The sequence below is a fragment of the Ptychodera flava genome, chromosome 9 (assembly GCF_041260155.1).
Source record: "Ptychodera flava strain L36383 chromosome 9, AS_Pfla_20210202, whole genome shotgun sequence".
NCBI lineage: Eukaryota > Metazoa > Hemichordata > Enteropneusta > Ptychoderidae > Ptychodera > Ptychodera flava.
Genome location: NC_091936.1, coordinates 44,697,713 through 44,713,651, shown reverse-complemented (window position 1 = coordinate 44,713,651; position 15,939 = coordinate 44,697,713). Strand labels below are relative to the sequence as shown.

General features: G+C 39.7%; 1 protein-coding gene across 2 annotated transcripts in view; it reads left to right on the top strand.

Annotated features, from left to right (window-relative positions):
- The window catches only part of LOC139141146 (uncharacterized), a 164,196-nt gene that overhangs the window by 8,524 nt on the left and 139,733 nt on the right, over positions 1-15,939 (top strand). For both annotated transcript variants that reach the window (XM_070710753.1, XM_070710752.1), the window contains exons 6-9: positions 334-433; positions 3,170-3,321; positions 9,022-9,220; positions 10,057-10,185. In XM_070710753.1, the coding sequence (XP_070566854.1) occupies positions 334-433; positions 3,170-3,321; positions 9,022-9,220; positions 10,057-10,185 (580 nt within the window). The remainder of the gene's footprint in view (positions 1-333; positions 434-3,169; positions 3,322-9,021; positions 9,221-10,056; positions 10,186-15,939) is intronic.

Here is a 15,939-nt window from a genome sequence, read left to right as displayed (position 1 = left end):
TGAAAAATAGCTTTTTCTGATTAATGAAAAAACTATCCCTTAACTAAAATATGCATTGGCTACTAGCCATTGTCAGTGGGCTACCGACTTCAGAATATGGTAACCATAGTGGACTACCAGGAAAAAGGTTAATTTCGAGCCCTGTAACAGAATTTAAATCTGCCTGATATCTTTCATGATCACTAGGCCAGCTTGGACAGGTCTACTCTGAGTAGACTCAACAAGTGAGAGAAAATTTTGATAGTATCTTGTGAACAGAAATCGGCATGAAGAGAATTATATAGGGGCTTTGAATTCTGAGTAATTTCAAGTTGTGATTTTTCTATTTCTTAGCCGTTTCCTGTCCGAGTTATATGTAACGGCATTCCATTGGACGAAACTGTGCCATTTCTCTGGAATGACAGACTTTACTTAGATCCCGCTAATGGAGACTGTAAGTAAAATACGAGTATCCGTTTCCTGTATCCGTATCTTGTTGCGTGAGAGCGACCAAAAGGGTGAACTCAGCAATTTCCGTATAAAACGAAATTTATTACGCAAAATAAAACTAATCTCTAAGTCAAGGGATAGAATACAAACTGTAAAAGTGTACAGGTTACTTATCTCAGCTGGGATGGCAAAGCTTCAAAGTCAGACAGGGAGGAAGATCAATGCAATGCAGTCTTTGGTTTGCAGGCTTGAGGTTGCATAAAGTCCACAGAATAAATCCAGCGTGGCAGTGAAGATCTTGAAAAGTCTTGAAATTAATCTAAAGTCTTGAAGTAATACGTCAGAGACACGATCCTAAATATCTTACTGAAAATGTGTGTCGTTCCCTATTTACAGTCAAGTGGTGATATAAGAGAATATAAGAACAATCTAGAACTTCTATTGATATGCTAATCACTGTTCTATAATTATCTCCACTTGTGCCTAATTGAATTTCCAGAACATTCAAAACATGACTAATTGAATTTAAGGTCGTGAGGTCGTAAAGGACAGTGACCTTGACAATGTTCTACACCAATTAAACTCAGGTCTTGAGTGTGGGGGAAATGACCTACATCAGCATCTTTATAACTAAAAATAGCTAATTCCTTTTGCACCTGCTAAAACAAAAAACTGCTACGGTACCGGTGCTGTCATACAAAGTGCAAAAGGAAAAATAAATTTTAAGAGCTCATTCTCTGAGTCTTGCATACCCTCATGTTTGTTTTTGACAACTAATAGCACCAACCACAGTCCCTCAATCAGAGTGAACGATCGATAAACTGCTATCTTCAATGGCAGTCGAAAGATTGTTTCTTTCAGAATGGTACAATTGTATAGTGATTTGACTGTACAAGACTCAGCCTTGTCATTTGTTGTCCATGAGATGTAAATTACAATTTATTATTTCAAAAGTTACATATATTTAATGGACATTATATTATATCATGCTACCATGTGCCATTCTGATTGGACGAGAGCTCATTCTACCTATGCTAAAATACTGTTTTAGCACTGATAGCGGTGGTAAAATGGGCCCCTAAACCAGCATTTTCGAAAATTGCCTGGTCGGTACATTTGAACGTATGTACATATCAAAACCATAGACCCTCGACAAAAACCGAAATAGTACACTTTGTTTCGAAGACCGAAGACCGAATTTTGATACACAGAGAAAGTGTGGGTCTGTAACTCATCTCTTCGTGTAAATAAGTTGGGATCGATGATGAAAGACATATCTGAAGCAGCACATTTCGGGTGTGATGCACACAACAAATATTAGGGCGTGAGCACACCGTGTACTTTGCTTGATATTGCGGGAGTCGAGACGCGATATATCTTACCACTCTTTAAAATGAAGATAGTATTCATTCATACACAAATAAATTGAAACTTCCTCACAGTAAGGGTATGTCAGATATTCGTTACCAAAGTTTGGGCCGCAACAGACCGGGGTGTCCTAACGATGTAGACCAAGAAGTTCAAAATAACAATGGGATGATTCCAGGCGACTGCGACGGAATTTGACATCAAATGCAACGAGCAGTGTCAGCAGTGTCAGCCTGCATCGGGCAACACACTCTGCACAACTGTTCATCACAGTTGCAGTCATCGCAAGTCTGAATTATTTCAAAACTGCTTGCTTTCTGGTACAATTATCATCAAAATTATCCGTCAAAGATAGATCCTGTAAATTCATTGTGCCACCTCTGAATGTCGCCGATGGCCGCGGTCGAAGTATACCGCGTATGCGGTACAGAATGAGACAAATCTATTTTTAATATGCAAAAATAGCCAGGACTATTGTTCTTATGTAAATTTAAGAAAAAAATTGTTATTTTTTTCTTTTGATTTGAACTCTTGACCCATTTCTGTGTGACTTCAGCAGGTATTTTTGACAAGTATAGTGTTCGTGTTGCATGTGAATAAAATGCGATGTCGATATGAACGTAATGCGTATTTATCATAGGATACTGTGTGCCTGTAAGTAATCCCAACTTATAAAACAATGCTCGGTCTCGGCCGCAGAATTTCCGACGTTCGATCTCTCAAACGTCCGTTTTCTGCATTTTGGGCTTAGAATGATGAAAATACCCAAGTAAGACAACAAAGGCAAGCAAGTTGATATAATATAATAGCAATAACCCCCTTCGCAGTCGGGTATACACTCGATTTTGGTACAATTCGCCCCATATGGCACTCGACTATCGGCTCGTGCTATATGTCGCGCATTGTACCAAAACCTCGTGTATACCCTCCTGCGGCGTGGGTTATTGCTTAAATAAACCACTAGAAAATGCAAAGTCTTTGAATTTAGGTGTGAATTTGATAGTGAGTCGGTGCCTAAAAAGACTGGTGTCAGAACGTCACCAGGAGCGTGAATAACTCACTTCAATTGTCTCAAATCTTGATATTCTCAATAGCGAAAGGAGAAGGGACAAACGAATGAATTGAAGTTCGCTTTCTTTAGAAATTGTTCGATCCTATATCAACTTGCATTTATTATCGCTAACTTGTTCGCTTGCTTGTTTTCAGTTTTGTTTAGATTTTCTAAATCACAAACCACATTGGCTGTTGTAGTGACTTTCTCTTAGGCACATCTGCCTTGAATCGATATATTTGGCTTAAAACAATTTAATGAATGCAATCTTGTATCTTGTCTGCCATTTTCTTAATGCATGACAGTTTTTGAAATTGACAGGTTCGTTCATCATCTACTTTTACATTGGTGGTATAGTTCTCCCCGGGGAAGAAGACAAAGAGCAACAGAGAACTGATCCCACTGTCGTCTGCACCGATATCGAAAACAACGACGTAATTCAGGCTGGTACAATTAAAATGTTCGCCCAAGAGGTAATCACCATAGAAATTATCTTTGTCCAAGTATAACTGTTAGCGCACGGGTTTTACCGTGGCTTGTATATGAAAATGAATAAATAGGTTTGAGAAATTTCAAATTGTTGACTATTGGTGATGTGAGAGAGATGAAACTAATTTCGATATATAAAATCGATTTCATGATATCGTTGACGCACTTCTTTTATTTCAATGCAATTGCCATGCACCGCAGACATTTCCTATTTTCATACCATTTAAAAAGGAAATAGAAGACAATTAGCGAATAGTTGGTTTTTATTAGGTCTTAGCGCTTAGAGCTGCTCCTGTGACGTAGATCAAACACCTCCACAAAGTCGCGGCGATGCACACATATCACCAGAGGGAAACAAGTAATCTGGTTGTTGTTGTTTTTTTTATTGTTGTTTATGTCTACATTGGTCGTGTGTTATTGTTTTTGTTGCTGCTGTTGTTGTTGTTGTCGACCAATAAAATTCAACGAACATAGCTATTTTGTTGATATCTTAAAAAAACACTACAAGGACACAATCATAATTCGACCAAGCCAACACTCATAACGTATACTCTCAGCCTGTAATTAGAGAAGGGTTCCAACCTAAGCTGGCTTAGAGCTCAATCATCCAACTTTCCAATCGCTAGAATAGCACTATAATCACGAGTGGTCGAGTGAAAAGTAGCATGACAATACCTTAAAGAGACACAAAAAAAGCTAATTCGGTTACCTTACATCATATCTGTAAAATCACTGGGAGAAACCACGATTTTCACGTCGTATTAGAACAAATTATCTCAGTTAGAATCGCAGGGCCGCTTATGCGGTTTGGAATGCCACTTCCCTTTTGAAGTTAACCAAAGCAAAGGCGATCAGCAGAAGTGTTTCATTTTAATACAAACTTCGTTAACTGTTACTCAAACAGCAGGACAAGCTGTACTTTCCCGAGAGGCATGTTGGTATGCCGATTTCAGAGAGGGTTTGCATTGTAAATGCCTACTTTGATGGACATATTTTAGGGAAGAATGACATGGTACGCTTCGGTAACCCCGTAAACATCATGCTTCTATACTAAAATGATGAATGAAGTTAAATGGGGATATTCAAGTGAAACTTTTGTTGGGACCAAAGTGCTCGGTAGGCCAAACACTGGGCCATTTCGCAAGTATTCATTAAAGTAAGCAACACCATTGGACGTAGTTTTTGGCGAACACCAACTAGTCTCAGCACGCGAACCTTCATGATCAGCATAAATCGGACACTGCGACTTGCACTAGCACTAATAGCAGCAGCGAATAGAGAAACACAAAAGCCAAAGGAGAATTTATTGAAGGAGAAATAAAACCCGAAATGAATAATAAAGAGACCCACAGTACTGTATTATCAACGAAGCCAGAACTAGATGAGCAGTGACTATCCCCACTAGACACACCTCGAAGAGAGGACAACGGCATATGTCCACACGGGACTTCCGGTATTGACTCGTGAGCGTTGAATACACAAGCCGTGGGTGACGTACGCCAACCCTGTACCCCTTGTTTCCCAGCAAATGTTTGACATCAGCAAGGGTCACAAGAGTGCACAACTAAACAATTTGAACACCTCGAAACCCAACGTAGTGTAGATTTCAGCAACGGGGAGACATTTTTGGGCCCCTTCCCGACAAAAATGGCTGACAATATGGTGGAATTTTTCTGGCGTTCAGCCGTTTGGTCAAAACAGCCGACTGCAACAGCGCCTCCATGCTAAGCAATAAATGGTTGGTCCTCCCTACAGAAAGGACAGTTTTTAGCTGCATCCCTTTGTGGGCCAGCTCAAAAAGTCCTAAACAAAATCTCCAATGTGGGTGACATCAGTTTTACTGAGCTTGTTTACCACTTAGAACGGAGATATGGGACCAGCGGCAAATCAGAAAAATATCTCCGGCAATTTAAAAGCGGAATTTTCTGGCGTTCAGCCGTTTGGTCCAAACAGCGGACCGCAACAGCGCCTCCATGCGGCTATCATGGAAAACCCCATACCCAGTCCTTCACAACGCAGCGACGCACATCGTACGATCATTAATCAACAAGCAGCAAGTGATCGTTCAACGAATAAACCTCACCCAGGTATTTTCACACCCTTCAATCACAGAGCGGGACCTGCGCACAACAGCTATATCCAGGACTATTTTGAAAACGATGGCAGTCCTTACCCTGCTGACAGAGGGCGCCCTGACTCAGGAGACAGCATTTCTCAGCCAAGGCCAATGCTCAGACATGATCATTGCCTTATAGGGCGAGACCAATTTGAAGACCTGGGATCCCTATCCCTCATAAACCCCTAGTCACACCTGATAGATTTGATGGGAGATCACCATGGCAAGAGTACCTGAAACATTTTCAGTCTTGTTAAGCAATAAATGGTTGGTCCTCCCTACAGAAAGGACAGTTTTTAGCTGCATCTCTTCGTGGGCCAGCTCAAAAAGTCCTAAACAAAATCTCCAATGTGGGTGACATCAGTTTTACTGAGCTGGTTAACCACTTAGAACAGAGATATGGGACCAGCGGCCAATCAGAAAAATATCTCTGGCAATTTAAAAGCCGTAAACACAGGCATGACAAATCCCTTGCTGATTTTTGGACAGTCTGTATTGGAACTCACATAACTTGCATATCCTGAATTAGACTGCGAAGCTATTGACAGGCTAGCTCGTCAATACTTTGTGGAAGCAATACCTGATCAGAATGTTCGTATGGATTTGCACCGCGAGCGATCGCAAAGTTTAGATTAGGCTATCCGTGCTGCAATATCAATTGAAGCATATCTAAACACGGAAGATGATCGCTCAGGAAAACGGAGGTAACACATACTTGTTGTTAAATCTAACAATGAGTGCAGCACTCCCCTCCCTCAACAGACAACAAGCACGCCAAATTTCATAGTTATTAATGGCCTGGTTCAAGCCATACAAAGAGACTAGATAAAAGAACAGCATCAACAAGATGAGCGCAGAAGACGAGGACGATGTTTTAGCTGTGGTAGATCTGGGTACCTTCGCCGAAACTGCCCATCTAGTCCACAACTGGGAAACGACTACAGACTGGGCAGAAGGGTCGACGTTAAGTCAACCAACCAACACTGACCCCATTACCATGGCAACCAACAAGCATAATACAACATGACGAGGGAATGTCAAGTGCACCCATTAAGTCCTTCAAAACTATTATAAATAATAATTCTGTTAAGCCAGCTTATGTTAAAAGAGTCTATCCCCCTTTCTATGTTCTTGCTCAAATACATGGAAAGACATGGTGTTCCTTTGTTAATTGTGATTCAGAAATCACAATCATTGCATCGAGAGCATATCAAGCCATGCAGGAAACCAAACGACCTGCACTTATACCCCCACTGAGAACAGCTGTTCAAGCAGATTGAGTCACACCCCTACCAATATTTGGAGAGGCAGACTTAACTATAAAAGTAGGCCCAAACACAACAGTGGTACGAGCAATTGTGGCAGAAATTGCTGAAGACATCTTGCTGGACAATAACTATATTTTGTCAGCTTCAGCTGAGATTCGCTCGCACTCACTGACACTTTGATTCTACGAGGGAGAAGTACCACTGCTGGATTGGAGAGGTGGACACTTAAGTACCGGGGTAACGGTAACTAAAGACACCACCATTCCAGCAGGTCATGAGGTCATTGTCCCTAGATTCCTTACACGACAAATCAGTTCTGGCATAACCGGTTTAGTCGAACTGACAAAGTGCCATAAAGCAATGTCTAACGGTATAATGGTAGGACGTGTACTAGTAGATGCCACCACTCGTACAATCCCCATCCGTGTGATGAACATAGCTGACCGAACGCATATGGTTCAACGGGGTACAACAATTGCCATTGCAATTACCATTACCTGGAATGAGCCAATACCAGCTGAAAAGATTTTCAACAACAACACAAATGGTTATACACCAGCTGGTCCAGTACCACCTCAACTTCAATCCCTCTGGCAGGATAGTGTGGCAAAAGTTGGCCAACAACACAGTAAGAAGATAGCCACGTTCTTGACCAAATGGGAGGATGTTTTCTTCCGGAACAAGGATGAAATAGGACGTACTCAAGTAAAAAAACAGTATTAACACTGAAGACCAGCCCCGATCCGTCAACAACCCCGAAGACAGTCCACCTGGTCTTGTGAGGAGACAGCTCGTCTTATGAAAGACATGCTGGCATGAGACATAGTTGAGCCGTCAAAGAGCCCATGGGCTGTTCCGGTGGTCCTTGTTAACAAAAAAGATGGGACAATCAGATTTTGTGTTGACTATCAAAAACTTAACGCCATCGCCAAGTGGTTCAGCAGTCTAGATCTCACTAGCGGATATTGGCAGCTTGAACTTGATGAGGACGCGACGACAGCCAAGTCAGCATTTACTACTTGGAACGGTCTATACCAGTGGCGTGTTATGCCCTTTGGGATGTGTAACTTGCCAGCTACTTTTCAACAACTGGTGGAGTGTGTCCTGTCTGGTCTTCAATGGGACATACTATTGCTGTACTTGGATGACATATTGGTATATGCTGACTCAGTTGAGCAGATGCCAGCAAGGCTTGAACTTGTCTTCAGCCGCCTTCAAGCTGCGGGACTGGAACTTAGGCCCTCCAAGTGCAGACTCTTCCAGCGCCAGGTTGAGTTACTTGGACACATAATTTCAAGTGAAGGTGGCAAAACAAGCCCTGATAAAACCAAAGCAGTGAAAGACTGGCCAACCCCAAGGACTATCCATGAGATCCGCAGCTTTCCTACACTGGCGTCGTATTACCAACGTTTTGTTCCAGAATTTCCCACAGTTACAAAACCACTGACCCAGCTGACAGAGAAAAATCGGCACATTCTGACTGGGATAACGAATGTGACGCTGCATTCGAAACTCTCAAGGATAACATGATAGTTATTGGTGCGTCAGAACGACGTAAACGCAAGAGTGTAATGCTTGTACATGTCGAAGGAATTACGTGAATACATTTTGCAAACAACGAACTCGAAGCTAGCTGCATTACCATGTGTTCTGTAAGCATTGTACCCAGGGTAATGTCAGGCACGACGTTACACGGTGTTCATGCTGTTGAGATTCAGGCTATTATTCTCGAAAAATAATGTTACTTTGTCCGAGTTAAATTTCTAGCCCTATACTTTTTTTTGAAATTGTGTATAACTTCATGGAAGGTACGTGCTGTGTGATGTTATCCGCCATTTGCTCCGTACACAAATGTAAGCACTGTGTTCCTTGCTTACACAACCGAGTGACAACTAGAAAAGATTGGCAATTCGCCCACGGCCTATTAATTTTATTCTAAATTTAAGTAGTTTAGAAGTTTAAACGCAGTATTGTTGATTAAACCCCTTTTATTTTGCAAAAAAATATTGAGATCTTTGCTTGTGCATGTGATAAGTATATTATTTCCTAATAGTTTTCTTCGTTCGGCGAGGGAAAATATGAGTGACGAAATGACTGTGTCACCTCGAGTCGAAGACGAGCGGTGACACAGTCATTAGGACTCGCATTTGTTTCCTAGCACATATCGCATAAGGGTTTTTTCCAGAATCCTTGAAATCGGTACACAGAAGGCTAAAGATGTCTGATAAAAAGCCTTAACTGCTATCCTTTACACAAAGATCTATACAGTGACGTATCATTATCTGGCAATCACTTTTCAGAATTACATTGAATTACCATATCGCCTGAGAAGTGACCCATGGTTTATTTCGAGAGCTCACATTGGTGTTTCGTTCCTGGCGATAACAATTGCGTCTAGCTTCATTTTCCGTTCTGTGGAAGGTGCTCAATGGAAATGTCACGTGGAGACAGACAGCACAAGTCAGACCCTAGAGCTCACCTTCAAAGTGGACGTCATCGGTGAGCTCAATTTTAAGTATTCATATAGTTATATATTTCACTATTATATTTAATAGATCAAGGAGGCCGAAATTGCTTGGCTCAGGGTCGATAGCAGCTGAATAATAAAGAAAGATCACCCATTCCTTTAGACTTGCTTCAAACCCATGGGCTATTTCAATAGAATGCGATAGAAATATTACTTTCAAACTTTATTTCTTTGATGCATAACATGTGGCGACTCATTTTAAAGCTTATGGAATGAATAAAGTTTTCAACGGCTTTGCTTTCTTAAAATCGGGAATTTTATTTTCCCATTGAGCCGGCACAGGGATGGAAGCCATGTTGTTTTAAAATATCGGGAAATATTGAGTAATTTGTAACTGTAGTAGTAAAATTTGCAAGGTGACTCAAATTTTTTATTTCTGATTTTGTAAGAGGATGGCTGAAAGCTTGCAAATGGAAAGTTTGAGCAAAATGTTGAAAAATTTCAATTTAGAGGCGTGAACTATCAAAAAGTAAAATGAAGGATTAGACTTCAGCAGACTGTCATTTTGAAGATGAGATGATTGCAATACGTCAACAGATTCCTCGCAGATTTAAGTTAAATTTGTAAGTACACGCGAAACCTTCAAGCCTGAGTAATCTGGTAATAAATGGGTACTACTGCAGGCTAATCTTGTTGATCCCTCCTCTTTTACGTAAACACATATTCTTTTACTGACAGATGGCATTCAAGTGTATATTTTAGGAGAAAACTCTTTGACGAAGATATTAAAACAACAGCCCTGCATGATTCCCTTATTATCTGTAAAATGCGAAAAGGATTTTCAAAGACACGTCTGACTTCATTACAGGTTGTCCAGCAGGAAAATATGGAATTGTTTGCGACAAAGACTGCATATGTCAGAACAGAGCGAAATGCCATGTTTTAAACAGGGCATGTGATTGTACTCCTGGCTGGAGGGGACCTGCCTGCGACATTGGTAAGAGAACTGAAATCTTGGAGTTCAATCCATTTTTAACCACTCAGCATCACCGCACTGCTTCAAATAAAGCTTATTTCTCTGTTTTTTTTGAATGGAAGAGTTATTGCCGATGGTTCATATATAAGAGACAGTTAAATGCAGAAATGAAGCAGTAACAATTTGATAGTTCTAGAAAGATAAACGAAAAATAACGATTCTCAGAGAAATTCACCAGGGTCACATGGATTTTACATGGCCATAGGTCGTAACTTCTGCTAATTTTTATAATTTCCTTTAATGGCAACCATGGAATCTTGTTCTAATCCCGAAGCATATTGAGAAACACACTATTCATCTTGTTATTTCAGCCTATGCATGTACTCTGCTTTCGTATTGTTGAAAATTAAATTTGCCAAGACTAGAATTCAACCATAAACAATATCGGTGCATTCTGTATGTCTGTCATACAGACGTAGTTTTTATAATCTAAGAGTAGGTATGTAAACATGCTTTTAGGAGTATAACAAGAACGAAACGTGAAAATAATCATCTAAATTTCAACTAGCTCAGTGCTGTACACATGAAGAAATTGTAGTTCAGAAGACTTTTTACATAAAATTCCAAAATGTTAGACAAGAAGTCGCTTAGTCATGTTGAAATTATATTTTTTGAAAAAAATGTGATTCCTGTCTTGTTTTCCAAGGTATTTACGATACAATAAAACTATTGACAGGTTAGAGGTCAAAGAGCATCCAGTGACATCCAAATTAATTGAACTCTGTGTTTTATACAATCAGTCTATCAAATGGATTTCTGTAGCCGAACTCACTGTTCACTGACGCTTTATAGAGGCGTTCAGTATGCTCTACTAATATAAAGTTTTGATGTAATTCTTCATAAAAGTATCAAGAGTGGGTGACTGGCGCACTTCTAATGGGACATTGTTCCAGGTGAGGGGTGCAGCCCATGCGATGGCACGATTGCCAAAGGTTTGTCAATAACCAATAATTAATATAAGTATCATATAGAACGTGAATAATGATAGGTTCAACTTCCGTGAAAATTTCACTATAAGGGTAAATAAGGGTATTTTGGGTCGAAAAGACCAAATATGATATCGATATCACTTCCCCATGTTTCTATGGTAACCATTTTAAGGGTTGAAAATTTCAGTTTTTCTAATATCCCATCAAAATTTACTTTGATTGATATGAAAATTATCTGTTGGGGGCGTTTGGGTCAAAGAACACAAAAACCAGACTTATTTTAATGTTTCGAGTTGCTATGGTAACTATTTTGGCATTGAAAATGTTATTTTTTCCCTAATTCCTATTAAAGAACTATTGATTGATGCAAAAAATTGATAATAAGGGTTTTTTCTGGTTAGCACACCAAAAAATCACACTCATTTTAATGTGAGATGTTTCCATGGCAACAATTCAGGAGTAAAAATTACCAGTTTTTCAAAGATCCCACCTAAGGATTTCTTTGCCTCATTCCAGGAAGAATAATAAAGACAAGTTATTTAGGGTTGTTTAACTTAAGTAAAATTATGGCCATGTAATGGTACATAACTTTTTATGTGACCTGGCATGACCAAATAAACACTATGATTTGCTAGATCTCCCTTTTCCATGGTAGCAATGGCTAAGTTTGAATATGGTCCTTGTATACCTTTAACCATTTTTTAAAAACCCTGCAGGCCAAGACAAGATGGAAATCTTACAAGTTAAATTTTTCATGTTTAATACTGCCTAGGGCTTTATTTTTCCTGGCAGTCCACTTGGGCTAGCATTTTCTGAAGTTGGTAGCCCAGTGGCTGGTAGTCTATGCATATTTTAGATCAGGGGTATCTTTTTTCGGTAACCAGACAAGAGAGGGCTATTTTACAAGATTCTGCCCATGAAGTGAATTTTTTAGTCTTTTGATGTGTATACTTGCACACCTTTATACCCAAGGAAACGGGTATATGGACGACAGTGGGAGTTTTGTGACCTATGAACACGTTTCACTCTTAGAGTTGTATGCAAATTTTAAAAGTTGCCATGACAACATGAAAACAATATGGCCTTTTCATCAGCACTGAGACATACTGTAGCAGGGCTAAAAATAGACCATGGCCCTGCTGTTCGGAGGAGGCATAATTTCCGTGTCATCGTGATTGATACATTATTATCAAAAGGCAACGAGAATGCGTTTTTATTGGCCATTGTTTCCTGTGCTTGTCATTCAAGTATGTCAGTTCAGATACTGAAACTTTGTTGCAAAGTTCCACCGCACGGCTGGTCGTCTCCAGAACAAAGTCATACTATGGCAAGTTTCTATGCCCACCTGGATTTGACTGCATTTATCTAGCTCGTCCCAAAGTGACGGACGCATCTTTCAACCTTTCAGCTTGGTGAAAAACGCATTTATTGATTCGCCAAAGGCCTGTGGATTCGCATATTTTTGCACAAGTGCTACATGGACATAGGAAAAAGTTGTTAAATACTCACTGTCTCAGTGAATCAGACATGATGAGAGTTCTAAAATCAAAAACTGTTGCCATGCTCGAATACAAATGTCTTCTCATTAAATTACGTCATTGTTATACAAGAGTGAGCATTCCAAAGTCTGTCACCCTAATTTTTAAAGTTTTGAGAAGAGTGGCATTTCCATCTGAACGATTGAACGACGTGAAATGCAAAATTCTATTGCATAAAATCCGGCAATATGTACAGTATAAATACTATATACGCTCCAGGTACGTATAAGCTTATTACTCCACAAAATGGCCATAGGCGTCGTGAACTTTCTGAAAGGATTTTCTAAACGTCCTACTTGTTACCTTAGAGACTCATATGTGATGTCCTGAAAGGTATTCTCTGCAGTAATTCCAGTTTCTGTCAACATGAAAAGCTCAACGACATGATTATAGCACGAGACGTAGTGTACAGACGACAATTCAACGCGCAAGTAGACTCAATTGCGCATGCTCATATTGGCAGACTACACTGGCAAACGAGTGCGCATGCGTGAAGTTATATTTGCAGCACAGATTTCGTGGAAAAACTCATGCTTTTGCTCAATATCCATCCCAAAACTTCCTCGATTGCTTACAGTAAATGCACATGAACAAAATAAAACCCAACAACGTCAGCACAGGGAGAGGATTTATGGTTTTCGCCACAACTACAAATGCCACGCTGAAGATACGTTTAACATTCCACTGGCATAGACTCTCCACAGTCGCTGTGCCTTGTTTGTGGGCGCCCACGACTGCCACGATAGGCCTGCAATTGAAGGCTACGCTGTGCAGCTCAGCAACTGTGAGCACGCACTGCCAGACACAACGACTGTTGGTTTTTGCAAGTATATGAATATTCATAAGGGTAGTGATGTCGAAAGAAACACCTATCTGACTGGGCGGAGAGAATATACGTACGACAATTAGAAGTCACCACTATTGACAAAATTAAAACAAACAACACCTTTTTTTCAGAATTCCTACAGCTTCAATGAATTGTTATTAGATTTCTATATAATACTTATAGCCCCATAACTTGTAATAATAATAATAATAATAATAATAATAATAATAATAATAATAATAGTTTATTTACCAAATCATTATGACCACAACTAGTCAAATGGGGTTGGTTTACATAACAAAGAACGTTTATAAAAGGACATTACAATGAATTTTTAAAAAAGCACGTGTGGCAATAAAAAATAGCCCCACCCTTAAAACACAAAATCATTAAAAAGTCCTTTAAACACTAGTGTAATGTTAAAAAACTGACACGACCAAGAAACGAACTTTAAAAAGTTGACTCTAGCACCCCTTATACAAGAGATTGACACTGTACAGAATGGAACTATTGTCCTTACGCTTTTGTTCTGCTCTTGAAAGTTACCCTCTGACTACGTGTTTGGTATTCGTGACAAGGAATATCAGGAATAAAAAAGTACAGTCAACGATTCGACTTCAGAATGCTTGAGGCAAACCAGAATGTTTAGGTTAAACAAACCAAGTGCCTCACTGGAGGGAATAAAAGGGTAGATGATTCTCAAGGCTGTTTTTGCATGCTTTCAATTACAGACCTGAGTTTATCAGTTAGACCTCCCAACCAAACAATGCATGAATAATCAAGGCAGGATCGTACTTTGGTGATATAAATGAGCTTTAACTCATCTTTACTAGCTCCATACCTACTCAAAGTTTGCAGAATACGAAGACGTTTAATGGTCTTCAGTGATAATTTCATTTATGTGAACATCCCATTTGAACTGATCATTAGAGTTTAGACCCAAATATATTTATTTACAAATATTGGTGATCTCAAGTGTCGTTTGCCAATCGCCGAGGGTCGAAGATCAACAGCTGATTTCGATAAACAGAGCCTCATTTCTTTGTATTTGCTGGGTTTCAATCAAATTGTTATGTACATGAAGCATAATTTTATCATTAAATCGAAGAACTCTAGGCGAATCTTGTAAATGGATCCGGTCCGACACTATGCAGGACTGTTGTTGTTCAGAGCTTTATAGGTGATGATGAGGATTTTATCCTGGATGAAGTTGTGTACCAGCACCAATGTACTTTCTAGAGAATTGGAGTGTTGTGGTCTGATTTCCTGACGCAATTCTGGCTGCAGAATTCTGGGCGCGCTGAAGTGGAAGAATGGAAGCTGATGATAGACCACACAGAAGTGAATTAAAGTAATGTAGTTTCGATGTGATCAGGGCATGAACCAACATCTGACGGATTTCATTGGTAAGGTACTGGCATATATGGCTTATTTGACGGAGTTGGTGGTAAATTGATTGGCATGTCATGTCGATGTGCTTACGTAGAGTGGCATTTTCATCAAATGTCACACCAATATTCTGTGCAGAGTTGACAATGTCTATAGAACAAGATCCAATGCTCACGTTGTCAATAGGACGAGGTGATCCGTTGAACTTAGATTGTATAAGCAGAACTTCCGTTTTGCCCTCAGTGAGTTAGAATTTATTATGTCGGTCTAGATTTTAATCTCGTCAGTTGTTCTTTCCATTTATGCACTGTGGATAACGTGTCACACTGGGCAAATACTGGTGAAAACCATTACAATGGAATGTTGGTAATGCTAAGCTTTGATAACCTCGTAATGAGTATGTTCTGATCAATAGTGTCAAAAGCAGAGGAGATATCGAGGAGAACCGTAAGAACGCATTGCCCATCATCCAGTGCTTAGCAAATATCAATGTTGACTTTAGTGAGAGCTGTTTCAGTGCTGTGATATTTTAAGTACGCTGGCTGAAGTGATTCGAGTAGTGAGTTGGTAGTCAAATATGATTTAACTGGTGTGCTACTATCTTTCCAATGACTTTGATATTAAGGATAGGTTACAGACAGCCCTTTAATTCCTAAACATATTCTTGTCAAGTGACAGTTTCTTGAGTAATTGTTAGACGACAGCTTTCTTGAGTGAACAAGGAACAGTACCAGTTGTGAGGGATAAATTGATGATCCTAGATATGTTGGTCAGAAGTTCACCTTTGCGTTTCTTTACAAGAGCTGAAGGGATAGAGTCAAGTGAGCATGTTTTAAATGGTGACTTTGAAATAGCTTTGCCCATTTCTTTCTTCTCAACATCATGTGGCAAATGATGATGGGATATATGTATCCAGAAATTCAAAATCAGTCTGAGTATGATATGCATTATCCAGACTTGAACGAAGAGATGTTATTTTGCTCTTGAAATAGCGGCTGAACTGTACTGTTAGACTTTTGGTTTGTGTTTGTTC